The 18596-nt window shown below is 49.1% G+C and overlaps 1 protein-coding gene across 1 annotated transcript in view; it reads right to left on the bottom strand.

Annotated features, from left to right (window-relative positions):
* Window positions 1–18596, bottom strand: part of LOC137345672 (protein phosphatase 1 regulatory subunit 1A-like) — a 191383-nt gene that overhangs the window by 111230 nt on the left and 61557 nt on the right. Inside the window, exons 2-3 of the mRNA XM_068008936.1 lie at window positions 15133–15199; window positions 9294–9325 (exon numbers count right to left, since the gene is read on the bottom strand). Coding sequence (XP_067865037.1) covers window positions 9294–9325; window positions 15133–15199 — 99 coding nt within the window. The remainder of the gene's footprint in view (window positions 1–9293; window positions 9326–15132; window positions 15200–18596) is intronic.

Here is an 18596-nt window from a genome sequence, read left to right as displayed (position 1 = left end):
TCACACTCACTCACTGATCACCGTGAGGGAATCACACTCACTCACTGATCACTGTGAGGGAATCACAATCACTCACTGATCACCGTGAGGGAATCACACTAACTCACTCATCACCGTGAGGGAGTCACCCTTACACACTCATCACCATGACGGAACCACACTCACTCACTGATCACTGTGAGGGAATCACACTCACTCACTGATCAGTTTGAAGGAATCACATTCACTCACAGATCACCGTGAGGGCATCACACTCACTCACTGATCACTGTGAAGGAATCACACTAACTCACTCATCACCGTGAGGGAGTCACACTTACACACTCATCACCATGACGGAATCACACTCACTCACTGATCACTATGAGGGAATCACAATCACTCACTGATCACTGTGAGGGAATCACAATCACTCACTCATCACCTTGAGGGAATCACGCTCACTCACTGATCACTGGGACGGAATCACACTCTCTCACTGATCACTGTGAGGGAATCAGACTCACACACTCATCACCGTGAGGGAATCACACACACTCACTGATCACTGTGAAGGAATCACACTCACTCACTGATCAACTTGAGGGAATCACACTCACACACTGATCACCCTGGGGGAATCACACGCACACACTGATCACCGTGACGGAATCACACTCACACACTCATCACCGTGAGGGATTCACACACACACAATGAACACCGGGAGGGAATCACATTCACTCACTGATCACTGTGAGGGAATCACACTCACTCATTGATCACCCTGAGGGAATCACACTCATTCACTGATCACTGTGAGGGAATCACACTCACTCACTGATCACCCTGAGGGAATCACACTCACTCACTGATCACCCTGAGGGAATCAAATTCATTCACTCTTCACCCTGAGGGAATCACACTCACACACTCATCACCGTGAGAGAAACACACTCACACTGATCCCCATGAGGGAATCACACTCACATACTCATCAACATGAGGGAATCACATTGACTCACTGATCACCCTGTGGGAATCACACTCACACACTCATCACCGTGAGGGAATCACACTCACTCACTGATCACCGTGAGGGAATCACACTCACATACTCATCAACATGAGGGAATCACAATCACTCACTGATCACCGTGAGGGAATCACACTGACTCACTGATCACCGTGAGGGAATCACACTCACTCACTGTTCACCGTGAGGGAATCACACTCACTCACTGATCACCGTGAGGGAATCACACTCACTCACTGATCACCGTGAGGGAATCACACACACTCACTGATATCTGTGAGGGAATCACACTCACTCACTGATATCTGTGAGGGAATCACACTCACTCACTGATCACCGTGAGGGAATCACACTAACTCACTCATCACCGTGAGGGAGTCACACTTACACATTCATCACCATGACGGAATCACACTCACTCACTGATCACTATGAGGGAATCACAATCACTCACTGATCACTGTGAGGGAATCACACTCACTCACTGATCACTGTGAGGGAATCACACTCACTCACTGATCACTGTGAAGGAATCACACTCACACACTTATCACCGTGAGGGAATCACAATCACTCACTAATCACTGTGACGGAATCACACTCACTCACTGATCACTGTGAGGGAATCACACTCACATACTCATCACTGTGAGGAAATCACACTCACATACTCATCACTGTGAGGGAATCACAGTCACTCACTGATCATTGTGAGGGAATCACACTCACACACTGATCACCGTGAGGGAATCACACTCACACACTGATCACCGTGAGGGAATCACAATCACACACTGATCACTGTGAGGGAATCACCCTCACTCACTGATCACTGTGAAGGAATCACACTCACACACTCATCACCATTAGGGAATCACACTCACTCACTTATCACTGTGAAGGAATCACACTCACACACTGATCACTGTGAGGGAATCACAATCACTCACTGATCACCGTGAGGGAATCACACTGACTCACTGATCACCGTGAGGGAATCACACTCACTCACTGATCACCGTGAGGGAATCACACTCACTCACTGATCACCGTGAGGGAATCACACTCACTCACTGATCACTGTGAGGGAATCACAATCACTCACTGATATCTGTGAGGGAATCACACTCACTCACTGATCACCGTGAGGGAATCACACTAACTCACTCATCACCGTGAGGGAGTCACACTGACACACTCATCACCATGACGGAATCACACTCACTCACTGATCACTGTGAGGGAATCACACTCACTCACTTATCACTGTGAGGGAATCACACTCACTCACTGATCACTGTGAGGGAATCACACTAACTCACTCATCACCCTGAGGGAGTCACACTTACACACTCATCACCGTGACGGAATCACACTCACTCACTGATCACTGTGAGGGAATCACAATCACTCACTGATCACTGTGAAGGAATCACACTCACTCACAGATCACCGTGAGGGAATCACACTCACTCACTGATCACTGTGAGGGAATCACAATCACTCACTGATATCTGTGAGGGAATCACACTCACTCACTGATCACCGTGAGGGAATCACACTAACTCACTCATCACCCTGAGGGAGTCACACTTACACACTCATCACCATGACGGAATCACACTCACTCACTGATCACTATGAGGGAATCACAATCACTCACTGATCACTGTGAGGGAATCACAATCACTCACTCATCACCTTGAGGGAATCACGCTCACTCACTGATCACTGGGACGGAATCACACTCACTCACTGATCACTGTGAGGGAATCAGACTCACACACTCATCACCGTGAGGGAATCACACACACTCACTGATCACTGTGAAGGAATCACACTCACTCACTGATCACCTTGAGGGAATCACACTCACACACTGATCACCCTGAGGGAATCACACGCACACACTGATCACCGTGACCGAATCACACTCACACACTCTTCACCGTGAGGGATTCACACACACAATGAACACCGTGAGGGAATCACATTCACTCACTGATCACTGTGAGGGAATCACACTCACTCACTGATCACCCTGACGGAATCACACTCATTCACTGATTACTGTGAGGGAATCACACTCACTCACTGATCACCGTGAAGGAATCAACCTCACTCACTGATCACCCTGAGGGAATCACACTCACTCACTGATCACCCTGATGGAATCACACTCACTCACTGATCACCCTGAGGGAATCAAATTCATTCACTCTTCACCCTGAGGGAATCACACTCACACACTCGTCACCGTGAGAGAAACACACTCACACTGATCCCCGTGAGGGAACACACTCACATACTCATCAACATGAGGGAATCACATTGACTCACTGATCACCCTGTGGGAATCACACTCACACACTCATCACCGTGAGGGGATCACAATCACTCACTGATCACCGTGAGGGAATCACACTGACTCACTGATCACCGTGAGGGAATCACACTCACTCACTGATCACCGTGAGGGAATCACACTCACTCACTGATCACCGTGCGGGAATCACACTCACTCACTGATCACCGTGAGGGAATCACACTCACTCACTGATCACCGTTAGGGAATCACAATCACTCACTGATATCTGTGAGGGAATCACACTCATTCACTGATCACCGTGAGGGAATCACACTAACTCACTGATCACCGTGAGGGAATCACACTGACTCACTGATCACCGTGAGGGAATCACACTCACTCACTGATCACCGTGAGGGAATCACACTCACTCACTGATCACTGTGAGGGAATCACAATCACTCACTGATATCTGTGAGGGAATCACAATCACTCACTTATCACCGTGAGGGAATCACACTAACTCACTCATCACCGTGAGGGAGTCACACTTACACACTCATCACCATGACGGAATCACACTCACTCACTGATCACTGTGAGGGAATCACAATCACTCACTGATCACTGTGAGGGAATCACACTCACTCACTGATCACTGTGAAGGAATCACACTCACTCACAGATCACCGTGAGGGAATCACACTCACTCACTGATCACTGTGAAGGTATCACACTCACACACTCATCACCGTGAGGGAATCACGCTCACTCACTGATCACTGGGACGGAATCACACTCACTCACTGATCACTGTATGGGAATCAGACTCACACACTCATCACCGTGAGGGAATCACACACACTCACTGATCACTGTGAAGGAATCACACTCACTCACTGATCACCTTGAGGGAATCACACTCACACACTGATCACCGTGACGGAATCACACTCACACACTCATCACCGTGAGGGATTCACACACACACAATGAACACCGGGAGGGAATCACATTCACTCACTGATCACTGTGAGGGAATCACACTCACTCACTGATCACCCTGAGGGAATCACACTCATTCACTGATCACTGTGAGGGAATCACACTCACTCACTGATCACCGTGAAGGAATCAACCTCACTCACTGATCACCCTGAGGGAATCAAATTCATTCACACTTCACCCTGAGGGAATCACACTCACACACTCATCACAGTGAGAGAATCACACTCACACTGATCCCCGTGAGGGAACACACTCACATACTCATCACCATGCGGGAATCAGACTCACACTGATCCCCGTGAGGGAATCACACGAACATACTCACCACTGTGAGGGAATCACACTCACACACTGATCACCGTGAGGAAATCAGACTCACATGCTCATCACTGTGAGGGAATCACACTCTCACACTCATCACCGTGAGGGAATCACACTCACTCACTGATCACTGTGAGGGAATCACACTCACTCACTGATGACTGTGAAGGAATCACACTCACTCACAGATCACCGTGAGGGAATCACACTCACTCACAGATCACCGTGAGGGAATCACACTCACTCACAGATCACCGTGAGGGAATCACACTCACTCACAGATCACTGTGAAGGAATCAGACTCACTCACTGATCACCGTGAGGGAATCACGCTCACTCACTGATCACTGTGAGGGAATCAGACTCACACACTCATCACCGTGAGGGAAACACACACACTCACTGATCACTGTGAAGGAATCACACTCACTCACTGATCACCTTGAGGGAATCACACTTACACACTGATCACCCTGAGGGAATCACACGCACACACTGATCACCGTGACGGAATCACACTCACACACTGATCACCGTGAGGGAATCACACACACACAATGAACACCGGGAGGGAATCACATTCACTCACTGATCACTGTGAGGGAATCACACTCACTCACTGATCACTGTGAGGGAATCACGCTCACACACTGATCACCGTGAAGGAATCTACCTCACTCACTGATCACCCTGAGGGACTCACACTCACTCACTGATCACTGTGAGGGAATCACAGTCACTCACTGATCACTGTGAGGGAATCACACTCACTCACTGATCACTGTGAAGGAATCACACTCACTCACAGATCACCATGAGGGAATCACACTCACTCACAGATCACTGTTAGGGAATCACACTCACTCACAGATCACCGTGAAGGAATCAACCTCACTCACTGATCACCCTGAGGGAATCAAATTCATTCACTCTTCACCCTGAGGGAATCACACTCACACACTCATCACCGTGAGGGAACACACTCAAATACTCATCAACATGAGGGAATCACATTGACTCACTGATCACCCTGTGGGATTCACACTCACTCACTGATCAACGTGAGGGAATCACACTGACTCACTGATCACCGTGAGGGAATCACACTCACTCACTGATCACTGTGAGGGAATCACAATCACTCACTGATATCTGTGAGGGAATCACACTCACTCACTGATCACCGTGAGGGAATCACACTAACTCACTCATCACCGTGAGGGAGTCACACGTACACACTCATCACCATGATGGAATCACACTCACTCACTGATCACTATGAGGGAATCACAATCACTCACTGATCACTGTGAGGGAATCACACTCACTCACTGATCACTGTGAAGGAATCACACTCACTCACAGATCACCGTGAGGGAATCACACTCACTCACAGATCTCTGTGAAGGAATCACACTCACACACTCATCACCGTGAGGGAATCACACTCACTCACTGATCACTGTGACGGAATCACACTCACTCACTGATCACTGTGAGGGAATCACACTCACTCACTGATCACTGTGAGGGAATCACACTCACTCACTGATCACTGTGAGGGAATCACACTCACTCACTGATCACTGTGAGGGAATCACACTCACTCACTGATCACTGTGAGGGAATCACACTCACTCACTGATCACTGTGAGGGAATCACACTCACTCACTGATCACTGTGAGGGAATCACACTCACTCACTGATCACTGTGAGGGAATCACACTCACTCACTGATCACTGTGAGGGAATCACACTCACTCACTGATCACCGTGAAGGAATCAACCTCACTCACTGATCACCCTGAGGGAATCACACTCACTCACTGATCACCCTGAGGGAATCACACTCACTCACTGATCACCCTGAGGGAATCACACTCACTCACTGATCACCCTGAGGGAATCAAATTCATTCACTCTTCACCCTGAGGGAATCACACTCACACACTCATCACCGTGAGAGAATCACACTCACACTGATCCCCGTGACGGAACACCCTCACATACTCATCAACATGAGGGAATCACATTGACTCACTGATCACCCTGTGGGAATCACACTCACACACTCATCACGTGAGGGAATCACGCTCACTCACTGATCACTGGGACGGAATCACACTCACTCACTGATCACCTTGAGGGAATCACACTCACACACTGATCACCGTGAGGGAATCACACTCACACACTCATCACCGTGAGGGATTCACACACACACAATGAACTCCGGGAGGGAATCACATTCACTCACTGATCACTGTGAGGGAATCACCCTCACTCACTGATCACCCTGAGGGAATCACACTCATTCACTGATCACTGTGAGGGAATCACACTCACTCACTGATCACCGTGAAGGAATCAACCTCACTCACTGATCACCCTGAGGGAATCACACTCACTCACTGATCACCCTGAGGGAATCACACTCACTCACTGATCACCCTGAGGGAATCAAATTCATTCACTCTTCACCCTGAGGGAATCACACTCACACACTCATCACCGTGAGAGAATCACACTCACACTGATCCCCGTGAGGGAACACACTCACATACTCATCAACATGAGGGAATCACATTGACTCACTGATCACCCTGTGGGAATCACACTCACACACTCATCACCGTGAGGGAATCACACTCACACTGATCCCCGTGAGGGAATCACATGAACATACTCATCACTGTGAGGGAATCACACTCACAGACTGATCACCGTGAGGAAATCACACTCACATGCTCATCACTGTGAGGGAATCACACTCTCACACTGATCACTGTGAGAGAATCAAACTCACACTGATCCCCGTGAGGGAACACACTCACATACTCATCACCATGAGGGAATCACATTGACTCACTGATCACCCTGTGGGAATCACACTCACACACTGATCACTGTGAGGGAACCACACTCACAGTCTGATAACTGTGAGGGAATCACACTCACACACTGATCATTGTGAGGGAATCATACTCACACTGATCACTGTGACGGAATTACACTGACTCACTGATCACTGTGAAGGAATCACACTCACTCACTGATCACTGTGAGGGAATCACACTCACTCATCACTGTGAGGTAATCACACTGACTCACTGATCACTGTGAGGGAATCACACTCACTCACTGATCACCGTGAGGGAATCACACTCACTCACTGATCACCGTGAGGGAATCACACTCACTCACTGATCACCGTGAGGGAATCACACTCACTCACTGATCACCGTGAGGGAATCACACTCACTCACTGATCACCGTGAGGGAATCACACTCACTCACTGATCGCTGTGAGGGAATCACAATCACGCACTGATCGTTGTGAGAGAATCACCCTCACTCACTGATCACTGACGGAATCACACTCACACACTGATCACCGTGAGGGAATCACACTCACTCACTGATCACCGTGAGGGAATCACACTGACATACTCATCACCATGAGGGAGTCACACTCACTCACTGATCACTGTGAGGGAATCACAATCACTCACTGATCACTGTGAGGGAATCACAATCACTCACTGATCACCGTGAGGTCATCACACTGACTCACTGATCACCCTGAGGTAATCACACTTACACACTCATCACCATGAGGGAATCACCGTCACTCACTGATCATTGTGAGGGAATCACACGCACTCACTGATCACTGTGAAGGAATCACACTCACACACTCATCACCATGAGGGAATCACACTCACTCACTGATCACCGTGAGGGAATCACACTCACTCACTGATCACCGTGAGGTAATCACACTCACTCACTGATCACTGTGACGGAATCACACTCACTCACTGATCACTGTGAGGGAACCACACTCGCACACTGATCACTGTGAGGGAATCGTACTCACACTGATCACTGTGAGGGAATCACACTCACTCATTGATCACTGTAAGGGAATCATACTCACACCCATCACTGTGAGGGAATCACACTCACACACTGATCATTGTGAGGGAATCATACTCACACTGATCACTGTGAGGGAATTACACTCACTCACTGAACACTGTGAGGGAACCACACTCACTCACTGATCACTGTGAGGGAATCACACTCACTTACTGATCACTGTGAGGGAATCACACTCACTTACTGATCACTGTGAGGGAATCACACTCACTCACTGATCATTGTGAGGGAATCACACTCACTCACTGATCACTGTGAGGGAATCACACTCACTCACTGATCAATGTGAGGGAATCACACTCACTCACTGATCACTGTGAGGGAATCACACTCACTCACTGATCACCGTGAGGGAATCACACTCACTCACTGATCACTGTGAGGGAATCACACTCACTCACTGATCACTGTGAGGGAATCACACTCACTCACTGATCACTGTGAGGGAATCACACTCACTCACTGATCACCGTGAGGGAATCACACTCACTCACTGATCACTGTGAGGGAATCACACTCACACACTGATCATTGTGAGGGAATCATACTCACACTGATCACTGTGACGGAATTACACTGACTCACTGATCACTGTGAGGGAATCACACTCACTCACTGATCACTGTGAGGGAATCACACTCACACACTGATCACCGTGAGAACCTGTTTTTTGAACAATCGTTTCTGAATTTTCTTACCTGTACCTGACAGGCCGGTGTCTTCTTCTCATCTAACAGTGAGAAGACAGAAGCAATTAGCTCAGTTGTTGCCTCATACATGTACCTTAACGCACCCTCAACTTCATTTGCTCATAATAATCGCACCCACTTGTCGATCCATGTGCGTGTGTGTTTATGTCTGTGTGTTTTTGTATGTTGTTTGTCTTTGTCTTTGCATATTTAGGTCAGTGTGCATGTTGTTATGACAGAGTGGGAATGATATCCAAATATTCCCTCTCTCCTATTCATTCCAAATATCCCTGCAACTTTTTCAACAGCAAACTCTCTTCCATCCCCACCTAAACCATCTCTTTCCTCACTGCTGCTGACACTGAGCTCATGCTTCACAATCTTGTTGCCGCACTTGACACTGTAATGTGTTTCCGACCACATATCCACACTATCTCACCACTATGAGTGAAACTGTTTGTCGACAGGGGATACTGCGGTAACTCTGGGGACGGTGGGGTAACTGTGGTGTCGGTGAGGTTCCTGCGGGTTCGGTTAGGTTACTGTGGAGTCGGTGAGGTTACTGTGGGGTCGGTGAGGTTACTGCGGGGTCGGTGAGGTTACTGCGGGGTCGGTGAGGTGACTGCGGGGTCGGTGAGGTGACTGCGGGGTCGGTGAGGTGACTGCGGGGTCGGTGAGGTGACTGCGGGGTCGGTGAGGTGACTGCGGGGTCGGTGAGGTTACTGCGGGGTCGGTGAGGTTACTGCGGGGTCGGTGATGTTACTGCGGGGTCGGTGAGGTTACTGCGGGGTCGGTGAGGTTACTGCGGGGTCGGTGAGGTTACTGCGGGGTCGGTGATGTTACTGCGGGGTCGGTGAGGTTACTGTGGGGTCGGTGATGTTACTGCGGGGTCGGTGAGGTTACTGCGGGGTCGGTGATGTTACTGCGGGGTCGGTGAGGTTACTGTGGGGTCGGTGATGTTACTGTCGGGTCGGTGAGGTTACTGTGGGGTCGGTGAGGTTACTGCGGGGTCGGTGAGGTTACTGCGGGGTCGGTGAGGTTACTGCGGGGTCGGTGATGTTACTGCGGGGTCGGTGAGGTTACTGTGGGGTCGGTGATGTTACTGCGGGGTCGGTGATGTTACTGCGGGGTCAGTGAGGTTACTGTGGGGTCGGTGAGGTTACTGTGGTGTCGGTGATGTTACTGCGGGGTCGGTGAGGTTACTGCGGGGTCAGTGAGGTTACTGTGGGGTCAGTGGTGTTACTGCGGGGTCGGTGAGGTTACTGTGGTGTCGGTGAGGTTACTGTGGTGTCGGTGAGGTTACTGTGGGGTCAGTGGTGTTACTGTCGGGTTAGTGAGGTTACTGTGGGGTCGGTGATGTTACTGCGGGGTCGGTGAGGTTACTGTGGGGTCAGTGGTGTTACTGTCGGGTCAGTGAGGTTACTGTGGGGTCGGTGATGTTACTGCGGGGTCGGTGATGTTACTGCGGGGTCGGTGAGGTTACTGTGATGTCGGTGAGGTTACTGAGGGATCGGTGATGTTACTGCGGGGTCGGTGAGGTTACTGTGGTGTCGGTGAGGTTACTGTGGTGTCGGTGAGGTTACTGTGGGGTCAGTGGTGTTACTGTCGGGTTAGTGAGGTTACTGTGGGTTCAGTGTTTTGACAGAGTAGATCAAGGAACGTTTTTCCCTCTGGTGAATAGATCAATAATCAGAGGTCATAGATCATTGACAAAAGATCTGGAGCGCAGATTGGTGGTGTCGTAAATAGTAAAGAGGAAATTGGTGGTCTCGTAAATAGTGAGGAGGAAAGCCTTAGATTACAGGACGATATTGATGGGCTGGTAAGATGGGCGGAACAGTGGTAAATGGAATTTAATCCTGAGAAGTGTGAGGTGATGCATTTTGGGAGGACTAACAAGGCAAGGGAATATACAATGGATCGGAGGACCCTCGGGAGTACAGAGGGTCAGAGGGACCTTGGTGTACTTGTCCATAGATCACTGAAGGCAGCAGCACAGGTAGATAAGGTGGTTAGGAAGGCATATGAGATACTTGCCTTTATTAGCCGAGGCATAGAATATAAGAGCAGGGAGGTTGTGATGGAGCTGTATAAAACACTAGTTAGGCCACAGCTGGAGTACTGTGTACAGTTCTGGTCACCACACTATAGGAAGGATGTGATTGCACTGGAGAGGGTGCAAAGCAGATTCACCAGGATGTTGCCTGGGCTGGAGCATTTCAGCTATGAGGAGAGACTGGATAGGCTAGGGTTGTGTTCCTTGGAGCAGAGAAGGCTGAGGGGGGACATGATTGAGGTATACAAAATTATGAGGGGCACAGGTAAGTTATATAGGAAGAAACCTTTTCCTTTTACAGAGGGATCAGTAACCAGGGGGCATAGATTTAAGTCAGGAGGTTTAGAGGGCATTTGAGGAAATAAATGGGATTAGAATGGATTGGTACTTGATGGCCGGCACAGACACAATAGGCCGAAGGACCTGTTTCTGTGCTGTATAACTCTATGACTCTATGTGATGGAATGCACCGTTACAAATCCTTTTTTTTCGACTACCCTCGCTGAAAGGGCAAATAAAATTGAAACAGAACCAGAACCTAAAAGCTGATGTGTCAGTGGGGGAGCACTTTGGGACCAGTGACCATAACTCTATTAGCTTCAAGATAGTTATGGAAAAGGATAGGACTGGTCCTCAGGTTGAAGTCCTAAATTGGGGGAAGGCTAATTTCCATGGCGTCAGACAGGAATTCTCAAACGTTGAATGGGAGAGGCTGTTTACAGGTAAAGGGAGGTCTGGCAAGTGGGAGGCTTTTGAAAGTGAGATAGGAAGAGTTCAGGGCCAGCATGTTCCTGTTAGATGGAAGGCCAAGGCTGTCAAGTTTAGGGAACCTTGGTCGATGAGGGATATTGAGGGTCTGGTCAGGACAAAGAAGGAAGCATATGTCAGGTGCAGGCAGCTGGGATTGAGTGAGTCCCTCGAGGAGTATAGGGGATGTCGGACTAAAGAAGGAAATTCGGAGGGCGAAAAGGGTCCATGAGATTTCCCTGGCAGACAAAAGGAAAATCCGAAAAGATTCTATAAGTATATTAAGAGTAAAAGGGTAGCTAGGGAGAGAGTAGGTCCCCTTAAGGATCAGTGTGGCAATCTATGTGTGGAGCCACGGGAAATGGACGAGGTCTTAAATGAATATTTCTCATCTGTATTTACTGTGGAGAAGGTCATGGAAGCTAGTGAGTTCAAGGGAGGGAACAGCAATATCCTGGAGCATATCAACATGAAGGAGGAGGTGTTGGAGGTTTTGAAGCGCATTAAGGTGTATAAATCCCCAGGGCCTGACCAGGTGTATCCTAGGATGCTTTGGGAAACTAGGTCGGAGATTGCTGGGGCCCTGGCAGAGATTTTTTGTATCATTGTTAGCCGCGGGTGAGGTACCGGAAGACTGGAGGATAGCTAATATTGTGCCTTTATTTAAGAAGGGCAGCAGGGATAAGCCAGGGAATTACAGGCCGGTGAGCTTTACAACAGTGGTGGGAAAGTTATTGGAAGGGATTCTGAGAGACAGGATTTATATGCATCTGGAAAGGCAAGGTCTGATTAGGGATAGTCAGCATGGCTTTGTGTGTGAGAAATCATGTCTCACAAATTTGATTGAGTTTTTCGAGGAGGTGACCAAGAGGATTGACGAGGGCAGGGCGATGGACGTTGTCTACATGGACTTTAGCAAGGCCTTTGACAAGGTCCCGCATGGCAGGCTGGTCCGGAAGGTTCGAACACATGGGATCCAGGGTGAGCTAGCAAATTGGATACAAAATTGTCTTGGTGATAGGAGGCAGAGGGTGGTAGTGGAGGGTTGTTTTTCAGATTGGAGGCCGGTGACCAGTGGTGTGCTGCAGGGATCGGTGCTGGGCCCTCTGTTGTTTGTCAGAAATATTAATGACTTGGATGTGAATGTAAAGGGCATGATTAGTAAGTTTGCAGATGACACCAAAATTGGTGGTATAGTGGATAGTGAAGAAGGTTGTCTAAGGTTACAACGGGATTATAGATCAACTGGGAAAATGGGCAAGGGATTGGCAAATGGAATTTAACGCAGACAAGTGCAAAGTGATGTATTTTGGGAAGTTAAACCAGGGCAGGACATATCCAGTGAATGGCAGGGCCCTGGGGAGTGTTGTTGAGCAGAGAGACCTTGGGGTGTAACATAGTTCCCTGAAAGTAGCAACACAGGTAGACAGGGTGGTGAAGAAGGCGTATGGCATGCTTGCCTTCATCGGCCGAGGCATTAAGTACAAGAGTTGGGACATTATGTTCCAGTTGTACATAACGTTGGTTAGGCCGCATTTGGAGTACTGTGTGCAATTCTGGTCACCGCACTACAGGAAAGATGTGATTAAGCTAGAGAGGGTGCAGAAAAGATTAACAAGGATGTTGCCTGATATGGAGGGCTTGAGTTTTAAAGAGAGATTGGATAGGCTGGGTCTGTTTTCCCTGGAATGAAGGAGGCTGAGAGGGGACATGATAGAGGTATATAAAATTATGAGAGGCATAGATAGGGTAGATAGCCAGAGTCTGTTTCCCATGGTAGGTGTGACTAAAACTAGAGGGCATAGATTTAAGGTGAGAGGGAGGAGGTTTAAAGGGGATCAAAGGGGTAAATCTTTCACACAAAGAATAGTGGGTATCTGGAATGAGCTGCCTGAGGAGGTGGTGGAGGCAGGAACAGTAGCAACATTTAAGAGGCATCTGGACAGGTACGTGAATGAGCAAGGCTTAGAGGGATATGGAATTAATGCAGGCAGGTGGGATTAGTAAAGATAGGCATTATGGTCAGCAGGGACACAGTGGGCCGAAGGGCCTGTTTCTATGCTGTACGACTCGATGACTCTATGACTATAAACGGAACCTAACAACTGAAACAGACACCAAAAAAGAAACTTCTGGCTTCCAGGGAAACTGATACTGGTTAGAACCAGATAAAAGGAGACAGAGTCTTCACCAGATCATGCAGACCAGACAGACACGGCAGATCAGACAGGAGTGGAGCGCCGGCAAGCAGGAGAAAGTGAAGACTGAATCCAGCAGCTGTTCCTGTTACTTAAATTAGCCGAATAACCCGAGACGGCCTTACAGAGCACAGATTGTCACTGAAGGACTCGAATCAAGGGAAGACTGGTAAATCCATGCCAGCAAGACTGTCATGAGCAGAGCTGAGGAGATTCTGGAGAAATGAGCCTTCTGATGAAGACCACACCTTTGGAGTTCAGATTGAGACAAAACTGCTGTCGAAAAAACGGCAGCTAATTTTTGTAGAAAGGAGCTAAAAATCTACCTGAGGAACTTCAAAGTTGTGAAGAACTGTATGACTGTAATTTGGTGCCATATAAGCTGGTTGGACTGCCCAGTGAAACTAGGAGACCCACCTCTGTTGGATCTGACAGATAGTTAAGGTGTAATTTGTCATATATCTATATTTATATTGACTGTGATTTGTCTGTTGCTTCATGTTTAATTTTTGTTGGTTTTGGTTTGAGTCTTTAAGTAAAATTTATGAGTGAAATCTTGTCCGTTGGTTTGGCATCCTAAATTGGGATCAGTCAGTGGATCGATTCGTTTGGTTTGTTGGTGGTCTCCACGGGGATCAGAATAAGATGAGAATTTTGTTGACTCAGCGAGTTGTCAGAATTTAGAATGCTCACCTGAAAAGGTGTTGGAAGCTGATTCCACAGATAATTTTAACATTCAGATTTTATCTTGGGCTGTGTCCAAAGCTAGCTGGCATGATTAGCATCTATTTATTCATTTGCAGTTGCGATCTGTTTCTCTCAGTCAGTAACCGTACAGTGTGATTACCTGATGTGCCAAAGAATTGTTGATGTGGGATCATCAGCATTGCTGGAGTCGGCCGTCGTCTTCGTATCTTAAAGTGCAAGGAAAGAAGCTTCAGATTTCCTCATATTCTTGATTTGTTTGAAATACCATTAAGCAACAGACTGATAAAAATACACAATGGTCATGATAAATGCAACAGAGAATGATGGGGGTTGAGACTGAATACCAGACACTCTCATCATACCAAGGGAAATAATTGCAGGACATTGGTCTCCACGGAACTTGAGCAAACATCCAGCCAATGAATACCAGGTAGGAGTCAGTTAGCACAATGGTGGACGATGTGGTTCACTAGACGATCACAATCAGTGATTCAGATCATTTATCCGACTTCCTGAGAGTCAAGTATATCTCACACTCAGTGTCTCGCATTTATCCTACACTCAGCATCTCCGGTCCCTCCTACACTCTGGGTCTCTGGTCCCTCCTGCACTCTGGGTCTCTGGTCCCTCCTGCACTCTGGGTCTCCGGTCTCTCCTGCACCCTGGGTCTCCAGTGTCTCTCGCACTCTGGGTCTCCAGTCTCTCCTGCACCCTGGGTCTCCAGTCTCTCCTGCACCCTGGGTCTCCAGTCTCTCCTGCACCCTGGGTCTCCAGTGTCTCTCCTGCACCCTGGGTCTCCAGTGTCTCTCCTGCACCCTGGGTCTCCAGTCTCTCCTGCACCCTGGGTCTCCAGTCTCTCTCGCACTCTGGGTCTCCAGTGACTCCTGTGTCTCCTGCACTCTGGGTCTCCAGTCACTCCTGCACCCTGGGTCTCCAGTCTCTCCTGCACTCTGGGTCTCCAGTCTCTCCTACAATCTGAGTCTCCAGTCACTCCTACACCCTGGGTCTCCAGTCTCTCCTACACTCTGGGTCTCCAGTCACTCCTACACCCTGGGTCTCCAGTCACTCCTACACCCTGGGTCTCCAGTCACTCCTACACCCTGGGTCTCCAATCTCTCCTACACCCTGGGTCTCCAGTCTCTCCTACACCCTGGGTCTCCAGTCTCTCCTACACCCTGGGTCTCCAGTCTCTCCTACACCCTGGGTCTCCAGTCTCTCCTACACTCTGCGTCTCCAGTCTCTCCTACACTCTGCGTCTCCAGTCTCTCCTACACTCTGCGTCTCCAGTCTCTCCTACACTCTGCGTCTCCAGTCTCTCCTACACTCTGCGTCTCCAGTCTCTCCTACACTCTGCGTCTCCAGTCTCTCCTACACTCTGCGTCTCCAGTCTCTCCTACACTCTGCGTCTCCAGTCTCTCCTACACTCTGCGTCTCCAGTCTCTCCTACACTCTGCGTCTCCAGTCTCTCCTACAATCTGAGTCTCCAGTCACTCCTACACCCTGGGTCTCCAGTCTCTCCTACACTCTGGGTCTCCAGTCACTCCTACACCCTGGGTCTCCAGTCACTCCTACACCCTGGGTCTCCAGTCACTCCTACACCCTGGGTCTCCAATCTCTCCTACACCCTGGGTCTCCAGTCTCTCCTACACCCTGGGTCTCCAGTCACTCCTACACCCTGGGTCTCCAGTCACTCCTACACCCTGGGTCTCCAGTCTCTCCTACACCCTGGGTCTCCAGTCTCTCCTACACTCTGCGTCTCCAGTCTCTCCTACACTCTGCGTCTCCAGTCTCTCCTACACTCTGCGTCTCCAGTCTCTCCTACACTCTGCGTCTCCAGTCTCTCCTACACTCTGCGTCTCCAGTCTCTCCTACACCCTGGGTCTCCAATCTCTCCTACACCCTGGGTCTCCAGTCTCTCCTACACTCTGCGTCTCCAGTCTCTCCTACACTCTGCGTCTCCAGTCTCTCCTACACTCTGCGTCTCCAGTCTCTCCTACACCCTGGGTCTCCAATCTCTCCTACACCCTGGGTCTCCAGTCTCTCCTACACTCTGCGTCTCCAGTCTCTCCTACACTCTGCGTCTCCAGTCTCTCCTACACTCTGCGTCTCCAGTCTCTCCTACACCCTGGGTCTCCAATCTCTCCTACACCCTGGGTCTCCAGTCTCTCCTACACTCTGCGTCTCCAGTCTCTCCTACACTCTGCGTCTCCAGTCTCTCCTACACCCTGGGTCTCCAATCTCTCCTACACCCTGGGTCTCCAGTCTCTCCTACACTCTGCGTCTCCAGTCTCTCCTACACTCTGCGTCTCCAGTCTCTCCTACACTCTGCGTCTCCAGTCTCTCCTACACCCTGGGTCTCCAATCTCTCCTACACCCTGGGTCTCCAGTCTCTCCTACACTCTGCGTCTCCAGTCTCTCCTACACTCTGCGTCTCCAGTCTCTCCTACACTCTGCGTCTCCAGTCACTCCTACACCCTGGGTCTCCAGTCTCTCCTACACCCTGGGTCTCCAGTCTCTCCTACACTCTGGGTCTCCAGTCTCTCCTACACTCTGCGTCTCCAATCTCTCCTACACTCTGGGTTTCCAGTCACTCCTACACCCTGGGTCTCCAGTCTCTCCTACACCCTGGGTCTCCAGTCTCTCCTACACTCTGCGTCTCCAGTCTCTCCTACACTCTGCGTCTCCAGTCTCTCCTACACTCTGGGTTTCCAGTCACTCCTACACCCTGGGTCTCCAGTCACTCCTACACCCTGGGTCTCCAGTCTCTCCTACACCCTGGTTCACTGGATTTGCATAAGAAATATTCGCCATTGACAATATTTTGTTTTTGATAATGTTCCGCATGTTTGCTGTGAATTTATGAGGGGAAATAGAACCAAGGCTGTAATGCTGCAATGTTCTATAAAAGACATACTTCGACACTGTGGCTCCAGTCTACCCAGTTAACAATTTTATGATGAGTGAGTGTTGTGTTGACTGAGTGAGGAATGTCACAACCAGGCAATGGAACACATTTCATTTCAGACCTGCAATGTAAACCTCAACGTTAGACAAATCAAAATACAGCTCCCTCTACATTCTCACATCAAACCCTTCCAGGACAGAAATAGCACAGGTTAGTTGCTGAGTAAAGCTCCCTTTACACTGTCCCCATCAAACACTCCCAGGACAGGTACAGTGCGGGGTAGATACAGAGTAAAGCTCCCTCTACACTGTCCCCATCAAACACTCCGAGGACAGGTACAGTGCGGGGTAGATACATAGTAAAGCTCCCTTTACACTGTCCCCATCAAACACTCCCAGGACAGGTACAGTGCGGGGTAGATACATAGTAAAGCTCCCTTTACACTGTCCCCATCAAACACTCCCAGGACAGGTACAGTACGGGGTAGATACAGAGTAAAGCTCCCTCTGCACTGTCCCCATCAAACACTCCCAGGACAGGTACAGTACGGGGTTAGATACAGAGTAAAGCTCCCTCTGCACTGTCCCCATCAAACACAAAAGAAAAAATAAAAAAATAAACAGGGGTTAGATACAGAGTAAAGCTCCCTAAAAAAAAAATGGGGTTAGATCCAGAGTAAAGCTCCCTCTACACTGTCC

This window comes from Heterodontus francisci, chromosome 29 (genome assembly GCF_036365525.1).
Source record: "Heterodontus francisci isolate sHetFra1 chromosome 29, sHetFra1.hap1, whole genome shotgun sequence".
Lineage (NCBI taxonomy): Eukaryota > Metazoa > Chordata > Chondrichthyes > Heterodontiformes > Heterodontidae > Heterodontus > Heterodontus francisci.
This window is presented reverse-complemented; position numbering and strand designations above follow the sequence as displayed.